This window comes from Eutrigla gurnardus (assembly GCF_963514095.1).
Source record: "Eutrigla gurnardus genome assembly, chromosome: 4".
NCBI lineage: Eukaryota > Metazoa > Chordata > Actinopteri > Perciformes > Triglidae > Eutrigla > Eutrigla gurnardus.
In genome coordinates, this window is record NC_139918.1 from 22,802,349 (window position 1) to 22,818,488 (window position 16,140).

At 45.5% G+C, this 16,140-nt stretch overlaps 2 protein-coding genes across 3 annotated transcripts in view; one reads left to right on the top strand and one right to left on the bottom strand.

The window, feature by feature from the left end:
- Window positions 1-10,410, bottom strand: part of LOC311012881 (uncharacterized protein) — a 203,874-nt gene extending 193,464 nt beyond the window's left edge. Inside the window, exon 1 of the mRNA XM_084008672.1 lies at window positions 10,401-10,410. The gene's annotated coding sequence lies outside the window, so the exon portion shown is untranslated. The remainder of the gene's footprint in view (window positions 1-10,400) is intronic.
- The window catches only part of skila (SKI-like proto-oncogene a), a 32,286-nt gene continuing 20,286 nt past the window's right edge, over window positions 4,141-16,140 (top strand). For both annotated transcript variants that reach the window (XM_084008658.1, XM_084008659.1), the window contains exons 1-2: window positions 4,141-4,282; window positions 6,618-7,894. In XM_084008658.1, coding sequence (XP_083864784.1) covers window positions 6,773-7,894 — 1,122 coding nt within the window. In that variant the 5' untranslated portion in view covers window positions 4,141-4,282; window positions 6,618-6,772. The remainder of the gene's footprint in view (window positions 4,283-6,617; window positions 7,895-16,140) is intronic.

Below are 16,140 nucleotides of genomic sequence, written 5' to 3' on the forward strand. Positions count from 1 at the left end.
ATATCTCTCATGTGTTTGTGAAGAGTGCTATGAAAACAGCTGTATGATGTTTGAGGAGCTGTCAATTCTGAGAAAATAACCCTGATGGCATTGGGGTTATCTTGTATGAGACCTGCCTATAAAATGGGGCCAAGAGTGTTGAAGGATGAGGGTCTGGGGGGGATGTCTAATGAAAGATATCGTATTGTGGGAAATGTAGGCGCCAGTGATTTCTAGCTTGACACCTAGGGACAAAAATGCAATGCTGAATCACTAGGGTGCCCGTTTAATGTTAAAATAACAAAGGTTTTCATATCCTGCAAGAGTAGAATATACTCACGTTCAGTAAATTACATTTTTCCTCTGAATATTAAATAGTGAAACTGTGGTTATTTCCATTTATTTTAGGTGGACTGAGGGAGAAATCTGTTTATGGAAATTACATGAATGAAAGCAAGCCTGGTGGCTTTGAACAAAGTGATAATTTCTTTGCAGGGATTCTGTTTCGTTAATTTCCTGTTTGCCAAAGAGAAATAATGGGGTGCAATGTTTTGTCATGTGTATTTATGTACTAAGAAGTTTCTAGTTTTAACAAAAGAGAACTTGCGATGTGAAGTGACACCAGTGATGAGGAGCGTTGGGTTGTTGAGACATTTCACTGACATAACAGAAAGTTCAACCTCATGGTATCCATAAAGGAAAAGTCAGAAGATTACCAAAATCAGAAGGCTTCATCCTCCGGGCACTGAGAATGTCTGCATGAATTCTCATGACAATCCATCCCATAGTTGTTGAGATCTTTCATTGTGGACCAAAGTGGTGGCATCTATAGAGCCTTGCTGGTAGAGTGGCAAAAAAGATTCAAAGAAAAGCCTGCGATGTGAAGTCCTAGAAATTTCTTTCAGCAATGAATGTTGAGATCATGCAAACATAACATCAGGCTTGTGATGGTCTTACTGCAGAGATCAGACCTAAACTCTCAGATTCCTACGGGCGTCTGGAGTGAAGGCAATTAGGATGGAGAAGTTAAGCCTGAGCTTTTCATTCCTTGTGTCTGCACTGGTCACGTGACACCCGCCTGCCTTTTAGAAGGCCCTCGGCCTACCGGGGGGGGGGGAGGGGGTAAAAGGTCATCGACACCATTGCCCTCCCCTCTGCCCCTCACAGTGCTGAGCTCTGAGAGGTGAAACAAGGGTCATGGAAATGATGATGTGTCAGAAATAATAAAATGGATTGATTTGTGTGCTGCAATAAGTCACACAATGGTGGATAGAAACCCATTGTGCGAGGCTTATTTCACACGCTGCTCCACTAAACCATTGCATATTGTCTCAATTGAACCAAATTTTGTGGAAAATTACTCCCCTTGTGCCATCAAACCAGACAAATGCAACATTGCTGCATGCAGGATGGGGATAAATGCCTTTGCATAATTCTTTATTCCCATGATGGTGTGTTTGACATTGTTCCTGTGCCCTCCCCGGCACAGAGCGGGAGACGCCTCCCCCGGCACCGTGGCTGCACATCACCCTGTGGAAGACACCGGGAAGACTAACCTTGTATAATTAATGATGTAAAACGGAGGAGGATCTGAAAAAACATCCTGTTTTAATTGCTCTTATCTTGTTGGGTGTTTTATTCCGTCCCTGAAGGGATTAATTAGGCAGCAGAAGAATCATACTTGGTGCTAAATGCGACCCCTTAGAAAAACACACACTGCAGTTTAAGTGCGTTCTACTTGGCATGGTCTTCGCGTTATCACGCTACATTTACCGGTGCTCTTGACTGAGATAATGAGATGTTCTTCAGCATCTCGAGTTAAATGTTCTTGTACCAGCCTTCTTGAAAGGTATAGGCTTCTTGTAATTGGTGCAATCTATCCTGAAGTTATTGTAATGCTATATCGGAGGCATCTTGAGATATACAAACATTTTTTTTTTCTTCATTAGCTGGCGCTTAAGGTGAGTCCTTATGACAAGCCACTTCAGAAACACCTACATGCTATGTATGAATATATGAATGAATGGGATGTACATACGTGTAGTTACAGACATCAATGAGAACAGGAGAGAAACACTTGACCTCCTTACACATGTCGATAAACCAGCGGGATTTATAAGAGTAGTATTTCACTATAGAATAAAAGAAGCTAATGATTAAAAAAGAAACTGCAACAACAAGCACCTTTAATAAGTGATGCAAAGGTGGGTAATATTCTATTCTATGTCAAGCAGTGGTGGTTAGAGGTCCCCTGTATGTTATGAATGTTTGCCATATTTATGTTTTTCAGTGTGGTTTCAACGGCCGAGGGTTTTTATTTTTGAACTTTTGGATTGGTTTTGCAATAACATTATATATAATATATATATATATATATATATATATATATATATATATATATATATGTCTCACTTGCCATATGTAGGTTGAAGTATGGGGGTAATTTTTTCTGCAATGAGCACTTTAACTTTCAAACATTTGCATGTCAATATAATGCCTTGAAATTGTGGTTGCTACTATGTGGTAGGGTGGTCACACTCCAGACTGGTTGTTGAGCAATCCCATTTTAGTAAGAACTCCAGTCTGTGTCAATACTTGTCATGAAAAATGCAGTGGGTCCTTGGTTGAAGTTCCCACTTCCCCCAGTACATACACTCAGTTGCCAGTTCATCAAATGAGAAAGGCACACACGACACAGAGGGCAGGAGATTATCTGGCCTCAACCGTCTGACACCTCAGACTCTGAGGGGGGGGGGGGGCAGGTGTGCGACCTCAGACCAACACTTCAGCAAGTGTCATTACGCCAAATTTTCAGGAAACATCCGCTGAACAACTTAGGATATATTTCTATATCCCCCGATTGATTCCAGGCAGGATGTATGAAAATGACTGAGGTGTCCGCCCCCAGGGTCCACTTAGTACTAAGTCCAATAACAGCTAGACAGAGTCTCGGCTAATGGAGAGGCTTATCAATGTGCTCGTCTGTTACACTGTCTGTGAATCCCAGCTCTTTCGCAACCTGCCGTCCACGCTACCTCATCCTTCCGCTTTCTGCTTTACTCCTAATGAACAATCAGCGGTGGTCACAATTCGGCAGATATGAGATTAATTTACTCCCCACAGTACACAGAGTGATGTTATTACAGGAAAATCAATGTCCCTCTTGTTGTTCTCTGGGGCTGAACAGGGTGTACGCACATCTGCTCTCATAATACAAATGCTGACCTTGCTGTCAAAGAGTGAGCCAGAGAGAGAGAGAGAGAGAGAGGCTGCGGCGAAACGGCCGACTGTGTTGTTTATCAAAGCTTTATCAAGCCTCTCTGCTCTCACAGACATGTGACATCAGACTGTGGGTCAGTCAGCCAGCCAGCTGAAAAAAAAAAAACCCCGGCTTATGTAGACAGAGCATGATAACCTTTTAAGATTAAGATTCCAGGCAAAAAGAGGAGTCATAGACGATACGGGGAATTCAACTTCCTTCAAAAGAAAATATAGCTATAATTCATAAAATCATCATCCCTGACCTCGTGCCCAGATAACATTAACTCTCATCATCACTAAAGGCACAATGGCCCGAATGACCTCTTGACCTTTTGCAGTGGATGGGTTCATAGAATGGGGGGGGGGGGGACAACCCTTTGGACCAGTCAATCCCTCCTCTCTTATCCTCTCATTTTCACAAACTTGACAGAGAGCCAACGAGAGAGATCAAGCTTTCTGTCCTGTCCAGATAATGCCAGCAAAGGCCGTGTCAATACAACTGACCTACCACATTATTCAAAGGAGCATGAAGATGAATCTCTAAAGGAATAGTTATTACAGTACCTAAAAATAAAGGAAATATTAAAGGAAAATCCGTTTATATTTCGTTGAAATATTTTTTGTTGATTGAAATAATAGACAAATGTTCATTGAGGAGCTACTACCATTTTTGGCCCCTTTAAGAACCTCTAAAGGTACCCGGTTTTGGCATCGGTTGCCTGCCTGCTGTTGACGTCTATCTCCGCCTCTCTCTCTCTGCTCACAGCTTTAACTTCTGCTGGAGGAAACAAATCTCCCAGGCTGTGCGCGAGACGGACAGAGCGACAGACAGTCAGACAGTCAGGCACAGACAAGAGACACCCCCGCATAGTTTCCGTCAGCCGGGTGACGTCTCCGCCTCTCAGCCCGTGTGCAGTGTGACGTTGCGGGGCTGTAGTGGAGCCTCTAGCTGCATCTTGTTGACGGTCCGCCAGGCGTTTGCCAGTACCGAGGAGACCCCGCGCGAGTGAGGACGACCAATACGAGCGGCGCTTTCAGGCAAGTGTTTACTCGATTTATATTTTTTTAAAAAGATGGGGCTTTAAAAGCGGACTGTTTTACAATGGCGTTTATTTGTTGATAGCGGTTCGCAGCGCGTGAGGACTAACGGTTGGGTTTGAATTCCCCGTGTTGAGGCGACGGAGCCGGGGGGTGGCGAAGCTAACCTGGTTTAGTTAGCCTGCCGTGTCGCTCTCTATCTGGGGGGGTTAGCCTGCTGTAACGTTAGCGCTTTCGGTCCTCTCGGTCAGTCTGCTTTAACTAATCCGCTTTAATATCACAGTAGGTTGTCCTTCTCTGTCGCAACGCTGGTTATCGCTCTAAGTGTGCTGTGTTAACACTGTGTTGTATTATCGCTGTAATGGCTGGGGGGACCAGGTTATGTTAGCCTCTGCTCTTGAGAGCCTGCTTCATAAGCCCTCTATGCTGGTTCGACTATAGCCGACTGTACCGGGGTAAACCGGGGGAGCTAAGCTAGCTAGCGCAATTAGTATTGAACGTTGAAAGACAATATTGCGAAATCGATTTCCAGACTAATAATTTCACGCGTTCACTTCTTCGTAAATATTTATTTTGTCAAGACATTTTGATATGTTGTTGTGTTTTTTTTAAATTGACACGGAAATATTTAATGTTTTTTAAGCGTTTGGTGTATCGGCGAAAGCAAGAAGACTACCTGTGTTTTAACATACGGGGAAAGCTACGGTGGTAAACGCCCCCCCTTCCCCCCCAACACCACCACCACCACCAAGTTGTGATTTGTGCGTAACGTCGGACCGCGGTGCCTTCCCAGACCAGACTGTAGTGTAGACAGTGAATGTCATTATCAGCGGTGTCTGCATACCAGTGCCGTCGTGGCGAGCCAGCAGAGTACAGTACAGTTTGTAGACTGGAGAGAGCAGGAGGGGGTGGGGGTGGAGTGGAGCAGGAGCATTATTATACGCGTTGTCCTTGCAGCAGCAAAAAAAAAAAGGATACCAGAAGTGGAGGTGACGTGAAGAAATATTTCTTAATACCCGTTAATGTGTGTGTGTGGTAGGTAGAAAAAACACCGCGTTATCTAGCGTAGCAATGCGGGTGTTTCTTGAAGAAATAAACCCACCAGGTTGGAGGTTTTCGCAGCCAAATCAGTGTCGCCGACCAGGCTGGGATTGGATGCTTTCTATCCGTATTCTTGTAATTTATTGGTCGCTGATTTTAAGTAAAAAAAATGTCTCTCTCTCAATCGACCCACGGTGATATTTTGTCATTCAAATATAAAACGCCCACTAACATCAACCCGCGTTGGAATCGAGCTTGAGGTTTACATCGCCGCAGCATTTCAGTCAGTGGAGGGAAAAAAAAAAAAAAACGATGGGATGCTGACATTTGCAAAAGCATGCAAATACTTGCACCGTTGTCAATTAACCGTGTGTGCGTTTTTTCTGTGCGTTTTTTTTTTTTTACGAGCCGAAGTCGCCATTCAGTGTTGATGTATAAACCAAATGCATTTCACGACAACATACACGTGCAAACGATACGATACATATTTAATTTTCGAGCCGAAGTGCATTCAGACTGCCGTCTTTTTGAGTGTCACATTGCAGCAGTAGCCATTATCGTCTAGATTGCGTATTAAATTGTGAATACCGGCAAAGTGTTGTTTGCCTTATTACAGTCGATTTGGTAATTCCGCAGTAAAGCCTGGGAGTAAAAACGGGGGGAACCCCGCTTTCCATACCGCTGTATGTCAAGCTGTGAAAGGCCCGAGATGCTTTTATCAATTGTTTTTCATGGAGTTGATGGGGTCAGCATGGGGTAGGCAGACTTAAGGGGAAGGCACAATATGGTTGGGAAGAGCACTTTCATTTGCTAAGTGAAATGTTTTTGACCATTGTATCAGCCTCACATTAACAATGTAATGGGAGAGGGGCAGGGTGGTGGGGAATCTCACTTGGGTTGTCATGTCTGGTCAACTGGTTTCCCTTGTTAAAATTCTCACTTTGTGCTGGAAAGTTTGTTTCAAAACCTTTGGTGAAAAAACTATATGCAAATTTCCCCTGGGGTTCAATTACAAGGATGGAGAACGCCTTGTGTTTGTGTGAAGTATGGTAATGGCCATTTGGTTTAGTGGGCAAGCCATTGACCTCCTCTGACCCCAGCCTGGACAGCAGCCATAAAACATTTAAAGTCTTTATGGATATTTCATGCTCCCTGACACTTTTTATGAGATTATTTTAAGTTTGTTTATTCATCGACGGGAAATGAATTGATTAGCTTTGCTTAGATACTGACTTAAATATTTATATCCCGCCTTGTCTTTTGTTTTTCTAAATTCCTGTTTTTTCGTACTCAGGAAGAGGATCAGAACATTGAAAACTTCAGTCTTCATCATGCATGTGTCTACCAACCAGAAGATTTGTGTCATTTGAGAAGACTTAAACAGAAAAAAAGACTCGGAGGAATACAAGAACTCAGACAGCAGGCAGAAACGACAGTAACCCAGTGCTTAGACATGGCCAGCACACAGACCAGTTTGAAAACCCCATTCAAAGACTTGACCTCATTCAAGGGCAACATGAAACGGCTGTACAGAGAGCGACTGGAGGACGCGCCCATCAAGAAGCGAGTGATGGCGGAGATCAACCTGAAGCGTCGAAGCTTGGATTCCCTCCCCAAAACTCCCAAGGTGAAGAGGGAGCACATCGAGGATCTGTGCCATGACGCTGACATGGATGTGGAGGGCCGAGCTGAACTGCACATGGTGGGCTCTGCTAAAGCCCTGGACCTGAGCCCTGGGCTCAAACACACACTGGCCCAGTTCACCCTAAGCAGCCAGAGCTCCCTCGGGGGCCCAGCTGCCTTCTCAGCCCGCACCGGCCACGAGCATTCCCCAGCTGGCATGCCCCCCCTGCCCTCACCTCCTGTCCTGGGAGGGGGCCCTCTGCTGGTTCCCTGTGACAGCTCCACTGAACTCACCCACTCGCTGCTCGAAGGAGAGTCTATCTCCTGCTTTGTCGTTGGGGGAGAGAAGAGGCTTTGCCTGCCCCAGGTGCTCAACTCCGTGCTCCGTGACTTTTCGCTGCAGCAGATCAACACAGTGTGCGACGAGCTCTATGTCTACTGCTCGCGCTGCGACGCTGAGCAGCTGCACATCCTCAAGGTGCTGGGCATTCTGCCGTTCAACGCACCTTCCTGTGGCCTCATTACACTGACTGATGCACAACGGTTGTGCAACGCTCTGCTGCGTCCTGGGGCAGCCTTGCCTGCCGACCCCAGCGGTAAGCTGTCGACCCAGGGCCTGCTGAAGGAGAGTGAAGCCAGTTTCCAGGTGGAGCACCAGTGTTTGGGGAAGTGCCAGGGTCTCTTTGTACCCCAGTTCTACACCCAGCCTGAGGCGCCCTGCATCCAGTGTGTTGAGTGCCAGTTGCTCTTTTCACCACAGAAGTTTGTCATGCATTCACACAAGTCACCTGATAAGAGAACCTGCCACTGGGGTTTTGACTCAGCCAAGTGGCCCTGCTACCTGCAACTTGCCAGGAAGTACCAAGGCATGCCTGAGGAGCCAAAGCTCAAGCAGCTCCTGGACGAGGTCAAAGAGAAGTTTCACTACCAGCTCAAGAGGTCTCTAGACAAAGTAAGTGCAATTCTGAATGATAACCCTGTCTTAGTTTGTTTGCATGCATTACAATGTTATTCATCATCATTCTGGTAAGGAAGCCAAATAAAATGTTAGAAGATGACCAACATGGTGATGTATAGTCAGCAGGTTTGACTAGACTATGTTACAGCTGGTGTTTTCTTAAACCTCCTTTGACCTAGTGTTTTTTTAAAGAGGCCTGGGACAGGTGGTGACATCTGCCTGGCCAAGTCTGAGCAGACGAGGTAAGGCCAGCTGACCACAGCTGAAGGGGAAGTACGTAATTTGTCCCCTCAGGTCACCTGGAGGTCACAGGGGATGTCACTGAACAAAAGGCCAATATAGGAGACTAAGGAAGAACCTCTTTAACCCAAAAACTATTTGTCAGCAGTTAATTGTTGGACCTTGTAATCTAACTGTAAAATACTAAATCTGTAGTTTCCTCAAGCTAACTGGAATTTGACTTTTAGCACATTCCTACCAAATTTGAGAAAATAGAAACGGAATCTTGCACAGACCAAGGCATCTTTGGCTTCCGTTAAAGATTATTCCATAATTCCTATTCTATTGCTCAGCAACATGTCTAGCCATGGCTCTAAGACTGGAAAATAGACATTATTAGTGACCCTTTTAACTCCAGGCAAACCTGATAGTGAAATGGCTTCATTGTATTACCGGGAGTTATCCCTGAAAGCCAGAATGCTGCAGTCTTCCAAATGATTTTGGCCAATGATTGATGATTCTTTTTATACACGCTGTGTAAAAAATCAGGTCAATGCAGTATCTAAGCCACAAGGGCAGCCAGCCTATTGAAAAGTCAGCATTCAGCGGGAAGAAAAGCTCTAGATTGTTTCCCTGCCATTGACTGGTTTATGTCTCATGACCTCCCTCCGACCAGAGTGGACTGCCCTTTTTACATTTTTTTGTTGTTGATTATGGTGGGGTTGTGTTTTAGTCTGGTTTGGATTGATTTCTTCACACCGAAATCCACGTACAAATACACTGGCTTTAACCACACAAATGCACAACACACAGAATGGAGCACTACTACAACCCTTGCTGGCAAGATTTATTTGTGATAGTAGTACAGCAGGTTAAGAGAGTATGGAGTAGCGAGATTGTAGTAAGTATTTATAGCGTGTGCGGTTATGCACGTTTGCGGAACACATTTTGCATTGTTTGTGAACCCAAGATAGGGAGATACCTTGTTTCTTTTGTCATGTTAACTTGGCGTCTGGATTTGCCGGAAATACTGTCTGCTGTCTCGTCTAGCGTCTCGACCGCATTCCTGTCTCGCCTCGTTCCCAATTGCCTTCCTCCTCTTCCTCCGCCTTGGTTTAAGGTATGCATCTTGGAAGATGTAGACATTCTTTCTCTAAGGCTGAGACATTTTAATACCACAGAGGAAACGCACAGGCACAAACAGCAATGTGCCCAGACCACAGACGCAACACACCTTTACAAAAACATATGCTCACTGTGGATGATGAGTGTGTTTAGGTTATATGTAAGACATTGCCAGCCTTGGTGTGTGTAACAAGATGCTAATTACTGGAGGCTTGCATGACACATCTTTGTTTCACACTTTGCCAGTCTTTCTGGAGCCTCTGTCTCCCCCCAGTTTCGGTTGCTGGTTTCTCTCTTGGGTGATTTCTCAATTAGTTTTCTCCTTTTTGTTGTGGTTTCTTTTTTTTCTTTTTTTTTAATCTTACAGCTGTTGCTGGGTGTGTTATTAACTAGATTGTATCTTGTTCTGTTATTTGCGAGGGTTTGGCTCGGTCAGACAATGGCGTCGTCAAATTAACAGTAAAACTTCAGCTGTGTTTGTGCCGAGACACAAATGGGCAAATTTCTGGAAAGACATTTGTCTGTGAGTCTACAGGAAGCAGGTAATTTTGTCATTAAAAGTGAATGCCACTCTACCACCACGCCTAAGCGGATGCACGGGTGTGTGAAAGGTCATTGGCCTGAAGACTAGGTAACCTGGCAGTGTCCCACCTCACTCAGTCAGGACAAGACCATCCTCTCTCTGTTTGTGTGTGTGTGCATTTGTGGAATGAAAGTGTGTTTGACTGAACAGGAAGTGAGGCAGACGGACATGTCTCTCACCCTGAACATCCTCCAGACTTTCTGTGTCCAGCTGCCTCCGCTGCACTGGCTGTGTGACTCATATTTTCCATATCCCAGTGGATGTTGGTGGAAGTCCAGCCAGGCAGCTTATAGTCACACAGGCTTTCTGGAAAGAAGGCTTGCCTTGGTGTGTTGGTCTAACCCCGACTGCAGACCTTTTTCCCAGTGGCCCTTATTTACACACAGTGTCAATGTGCACATTTACAAGCGGTTCATAGTTTTACCAGAGGGTTCTGGGACCTCTAAAAGAGAAGAGACAAAAACAAGGGAGCCTTCTGGAAGTTTTTCCCCCCCCACCTTCTCCAATGGCTACTGGTCCCATATCCTGTTAGGAGTGTGTGGTTTAAGAAGGTGCAGTTAAAAACTCCAGGACTTGCTCTCTATAAATGGTGCTTTGTGCCTTGAGGCACTGCTACCCTGTCTACTGATCCCTGCTGTGTAAATAGTTTGCTAGACAGACGCCACCAACAGACAGCAACAAGGTGAAGCCTTATCTCCACCATTACATTAGTGTGTGTGACAGACAATGAGATCATTTTGACTTCGGGGAATGTGATGGACGCTTGTACTTTCCTCTGAGACATGATCATGTTTCGTCATTTTATTGCAAGAGTTACAGGAAGTAACAAACTCCCATTTGGTGATTATCATGTATCATCACTATTAGTACCTGGTATACGGTCAAGTTATTTTTTAAGATGTAAAGAAAAAAAGATACACAAAGGTCAAAATTCTAATTTTATACAACTGTATAATTTTGTGTGGTATCATTGGGATGAATTTCCAGAATTATTCTCTTTTCTTAGTTGACATGTCTAAAGTAGGGAAAATATGCTGTTTTCAAAATAATAAAGCATTATGACATAGTATTTCAGATATAATTCCCCCACACAGAGGAACATAGTGAACATAGCCGTGTGTTGCTTATTTGCCGCTGCCTTGTTTGTGGCATTATGCTGGCCCACAGTCAGAAGTGTCAGACGGAGAGAACAGCCTTCCTCTGTCTGTCTCGTTGGCTAGGCTGACACAGTGGCTGCGGCACAGACGGCAGACAGCTGCATCTCTCTGGCTTCCTCTATTCGCTATTTGGAAACCAGTGACTTCATTACCGCAGACCAGTGCAGCTGCACTCTCCTGGGCTGTCTGTCTGTCTGCCTGTCTGCATGTCAGTCATCCTCTTGGGCTGTATCTAATTGGATTTTGGCTGACATGCCAGTCGCTCACAGTGCTGCCTTTGCTATCTCTTCCTCTAACTCTCCCTCTATCATGACTACAATCTTCCATATGCCCGCTTCTCTTGGGCTCATGTCCTCACCTATCTTGATTCATGGCCCTGAATGTGCTCTTCACTCTGCCATCTTTCGCTCGCAATCATCTTCTTTTAACCCAGGTGTTTCTGCCGTTGCCCTGTCTGTTAACGGTCAATAATCCCTGGGCCCCAATCAGCGAACAGTAACAAAATAAGCAGTCAAATGACCCGATAAGTCGATCGTTACATAAGCAATAAGACCACTTGTGTGCATCTGCGAGGCGGATGAGAGGAAAGCCAGCGGCTATTGATCAGGACTCCAACCATGATGGATGTGGTGAGTTGTCGGATGACACGGACACTGAATAGAGGAGGCAATGGAGCAAGAGGGAGACGGGAGGAAACGGAAGAAGAGTGAAAATGAGGCGACTCGGTTACAGGGGCCGCAGCTGGTGTTGCATAACTTCCTGTCTGTGTTCAGACATGCTCATCAGTTTCCCGACACAAACTTCCCGTTTGCTTCTGCTGTGGTCTCCATTTTCGCAACTTAGACAGGCTACCAGACAGAAGTAGCGTCACGCAGACAAATGAAGGGTAACTCTAAACAGAAAACACACTCGGCCCGGGTGAAGGCACTTGAGCAAATGAGGTAAGGGCAGAGAAGAGAAGTGAATAGAGTATGAAATGAGGAAGATGATAGGGTAAGTCCAAGACAGATGTGTCTGGCTGTTGTCACGGTCACAAACCACTACACGGTCGTCTTCCACGAAAATAGCCGTGTCCACAGTCATTAGGTTTTTACAGGGAGCATGGGCCTCAGCTCTTCTTTCCCCCAGGTTGAAAATTAACCTCCAAGACCTGAACTGAACCACAAATCTAACCTGGAACAGCCCTCTTGGTTGGCCAATCACATGCCGACGAGCTCTCATTTCTCCAGCTAACCCTCTGCCTTGCCCCCCACCACAAGACATATTTCTAAGTCTGTTTGTGCATTTTTCAAAGAACAATTATCCACTTATACTGAATACACAACCGCTTCTTTGAACGCCGGCCCAGAGTAATGTACAGTCTATCACGCCTGTATGTAGTTTGGTGTGGGAGGTTGTGTTCCCTGTACACAACAGGCTGTGCTTTGGCCAGTGTTTGCTGCCTGTTGTAAAGGGATAAATGGGGCCCCGTAAGGTAGGAGGGGCTGAGCTGAGGGGCCTCTGGTATGTCATCATCAGGTCAGTGCCAGTATCACAGCTCCATAACAGTAATGCAGCTCACTGGAGGAACGCCAAAGTCATTACTTCTCAGGCCTTTTCTTAAATAGATAAGTATCTAATCAAGTTTGGAAACCGGTCACAGGCGTTAGCCGCAGTTCACTTCAACTCTTAAATTTATTGCGCACCAGCTCACAGCTTATCTTGTGCACTGCCAATGCCACATTTAAACATTTACCATTGGTTGGCTGTTGTTAAGTTCTCCCCCCAGCTGCAGCTACTTATGTTTGACTGTTTCCTCAGCTTGCACTCATTTCCCACCTCACCACCAGAAGAAGATAATATGCTACTGTAGGACTGATGTGAGCTTGCCACCGCAGCAGGCAGCAGATATAGGTCCAGATACGGTGGAGCCTCTGCCACGTCTGCCAACTGTCTCCTAGACTAAACAAGCTGGCCAAGACCCTCCCACCCAAACGTCTTGTGTGCTTTAAAACAGTCCTGGACTAGCCTGTTCACTGAGCTCTGGCTCGCTCCCCTCGGGGCTTCAAACCAGTTTGTTGCCTCTAAGGAAAATGAGAGTGAGAACAAGTGATAAAGAGGCGACTATAATGGGCTATGAGTTCAAACAAGATCGTAAGAAGAGAAAGGGGCTTGGATCGTAACACGTCTGACTCGCTTGCCTGGTTGTTTTGCATGAGACCGGAATAATGAGGAGTCTTGGTATTAATTAATCGATGTGTTGATGAGAAGATTAACAGTCCACTGTCTGGTCTCCCTGGGAGACAGTCAGACGAGCAGGATGTGTGTGTGTGTGTGTTGGGGGCAGGGAGTCAGAGGCGAGGGAAGTATACTGTAAAAGCGTTGTGGGAGACTGCCAGCCTGTGTGCGTTGTGTGCAAGCAGAGGAGATCGCGTTTGCATTTGAAAGGCTCTTCTGTGTCGTTGTCCCGGTGGGAACGGTGATTAATGAAGACATAAATGGAGAGACCCAGAGACGGAGCTAACCATAGGAGCACCATATACACAGCATACACACACGCGCACATACACACCATATAGACACTTAGACTACCTCTCTCATATTTTCTCCCAAAGACCCTGTCTCCCAGACAGGGAGATAAACACTGGATATCAATGGCGTGTCATTGGTCCCGCTGGGCTGCCACCTGACACATCCACAACACATTAAGCCCAGCCACTACACTGATCAGTAATGCAAAATGTTGCAGAGAAATCAGGGTAAACTAATCGGCCTGTGCAATTAAAGTAATAATCTCCACTTTGCCAGTAATGTATTTGCTCGTTTGATAATGGCTCTTCTTTTCCATATGGAAGTGATTCTGCCTTTGCTGTTGGTATCGGTGTCCATATTTTTTTTTTGTTGTTGTCAAACAGCCCCCACATGCTTAATTGGACACAGTAATGGCAGCCAAGTAAAGTGCTGCTGTGACCCATGCTAGTTTTGACCTTCAGCCTACGCACCAGATGAAAGCAGATAACACAGGAAACCACTGTGAAACGTGAACTTGCACAGCTTGGATAGGTGATTACTTGCCCTGTAAGTCCTTTATTTTGCAGCCTCACCTTTGCTCCACTAACATCAAGCACCCTACAACTGTTTCTCTTCCTTCCACTGCTGGCAACCCCTATACCCTGTAAATCCTTATCTCACCGGGGGCTTGACTGATGTTGCTCAGGGCAGGGCTGTAAAGTTATCACCTGGGAAACTGACTGCATTAGTGAAGGTGAAACAAGCGACATTTTGTGGTTTGCTCGGTCTTCAATCTATTCAGCCTCTACCTTGACAAATGCTGATGTGTTTATCTCAACGCCCCCCCCCCCCCCCACAGGGATGCCGCTCATGGGAATCATCTGTCTCTCTGGTATTTCTTAACATACAGTATTCGTTGCCTCACAACCCTCAGGGGACTGTACAAGCTCATCTAGATCCTGAAAATAGAGGACTGTTTTCCCTCTGGGACCTCAATAGCCCCACTGCACCTCTTTACAGAGTAAACTAAGTAGCAGACAATCCTTGAGGTCGATGACCTCCAGATGCTATTAATTACTGAACTGCTTTCATAAAACTTATTTTGTATATTTTTATTTGAGTATGCTTATGCCATGGAAGCCTAATTAAGGATTGCATGTGTTGAGACTGGTGAGTGCACTTCAGCATCCTTGCATGCAAGCAAGCTACTGGTGCTTCTTAATTGTCCCCAAGCAAGAGAGTGGTCTGTGCTTGCGTGTGCGACTCTTGTCGAGCATGTGGCCCTAATTCTCGCTCTTTGCATGTCCAGCTCTTTTTTTTTTTTTTACTGGCTTCGCTGTTGCTGATTTTAAAACCGTCTTGCTGGGGTGATGTGGTCCACATGGAGCCATATTGCCCTCGACTCTTGCCTTTGAAGTGTGAAGCATTGCCCTGTGGTTTATGGTCTGGCTACATTTTTAACTAGTTCCGATGACAAGTGCACTTTGTTATGCCAGACATTTTCTTTGTCATCATTGTCAAAATTTTGTGGCTGGGACACATCCTGATGAGGCCACATGTACAGTAGTTCTTCAGAAGACTGACTCAGGGAACAAATCTAGCCCCCAGCCAAATGATGATAAATGTAGGCAAGGTTGCCTTTTCTGGAAGATAAGATAAGGACGCACCCTTATTTTCTCTTCTGTAAGGCACGAGATGTAGAAATGTTTAACCATAAACCCAAGCTTTTTGTGTCATCAGAGGTGAATGACAGAGAGCCAGACTGATACTTGACCCTGACGTGTCCGTATGATTACATCTCTTATTAGAGAGATGACACACACACAAATAAACACCATAGCACGGGATGCTGTGCAGATGACACAGTCCGTAGTCCATGATTAAAGGAAGTCAAAGGGTCAAACACAGCCAGAAACCAAGCTAGACACACACACACACAACCACCATCAGCAACTTCCTCCCGTCACCACGCCAGCCCTATCCTGCAGCGTGAGTCACGATGCTCCATCAGAGCTGCGGTCTGCTCTCCACTCATCAGCGTCACTGCGGAGCCAGGACAGAGATTTATCACAGTCCTGGTCTCGCACACTCTGTTTGATCTACGCCCAGGTGTGTTCACTTAGAGCTCTGACTCAACCGTAATGACATTTACAAAACCCAACTGCGCTTCACTTGGTCTGTTGTCTTGCCAGACATTGACTATTTTAATGGAGGAAGTGATCAAGTGTGTCAGGTTTTGGCCAATTAATATCATTACAAGCAAGTTTTGAATTTCATCTTTTAATGATTCACCTTTTTTTTCTGATTAAATGTGAATGTATCCAGTACATTTTGTTGACTCCAAGCCATCGTAAAAGTACAGAGACTGGTCTTCAGAGACTTGGTAGCTGATGGTTTTGCATTATTGTGTGTGTGTGGGTGTGTGGGGGAGACAGGCGAGCCCGAGGGGCAAGAACGGCAAAGCCAAGCTGCCCATGCAGAGACGAGCAGTAGAGGCTTCAAACAAGCTCCTGCATGTAATATGGATGAGACCAGAGATCCCTGCAGAACAGTCAGAGGACACGGGACCTGTTTGGATTTAAGTGTCTCTCTTTCTATGTGCATGTGATAGATTTTACGCCGCAGGGCGTTTTGGCCAGGTGGAGCTCTCTTTTGCAGGCCTGTGA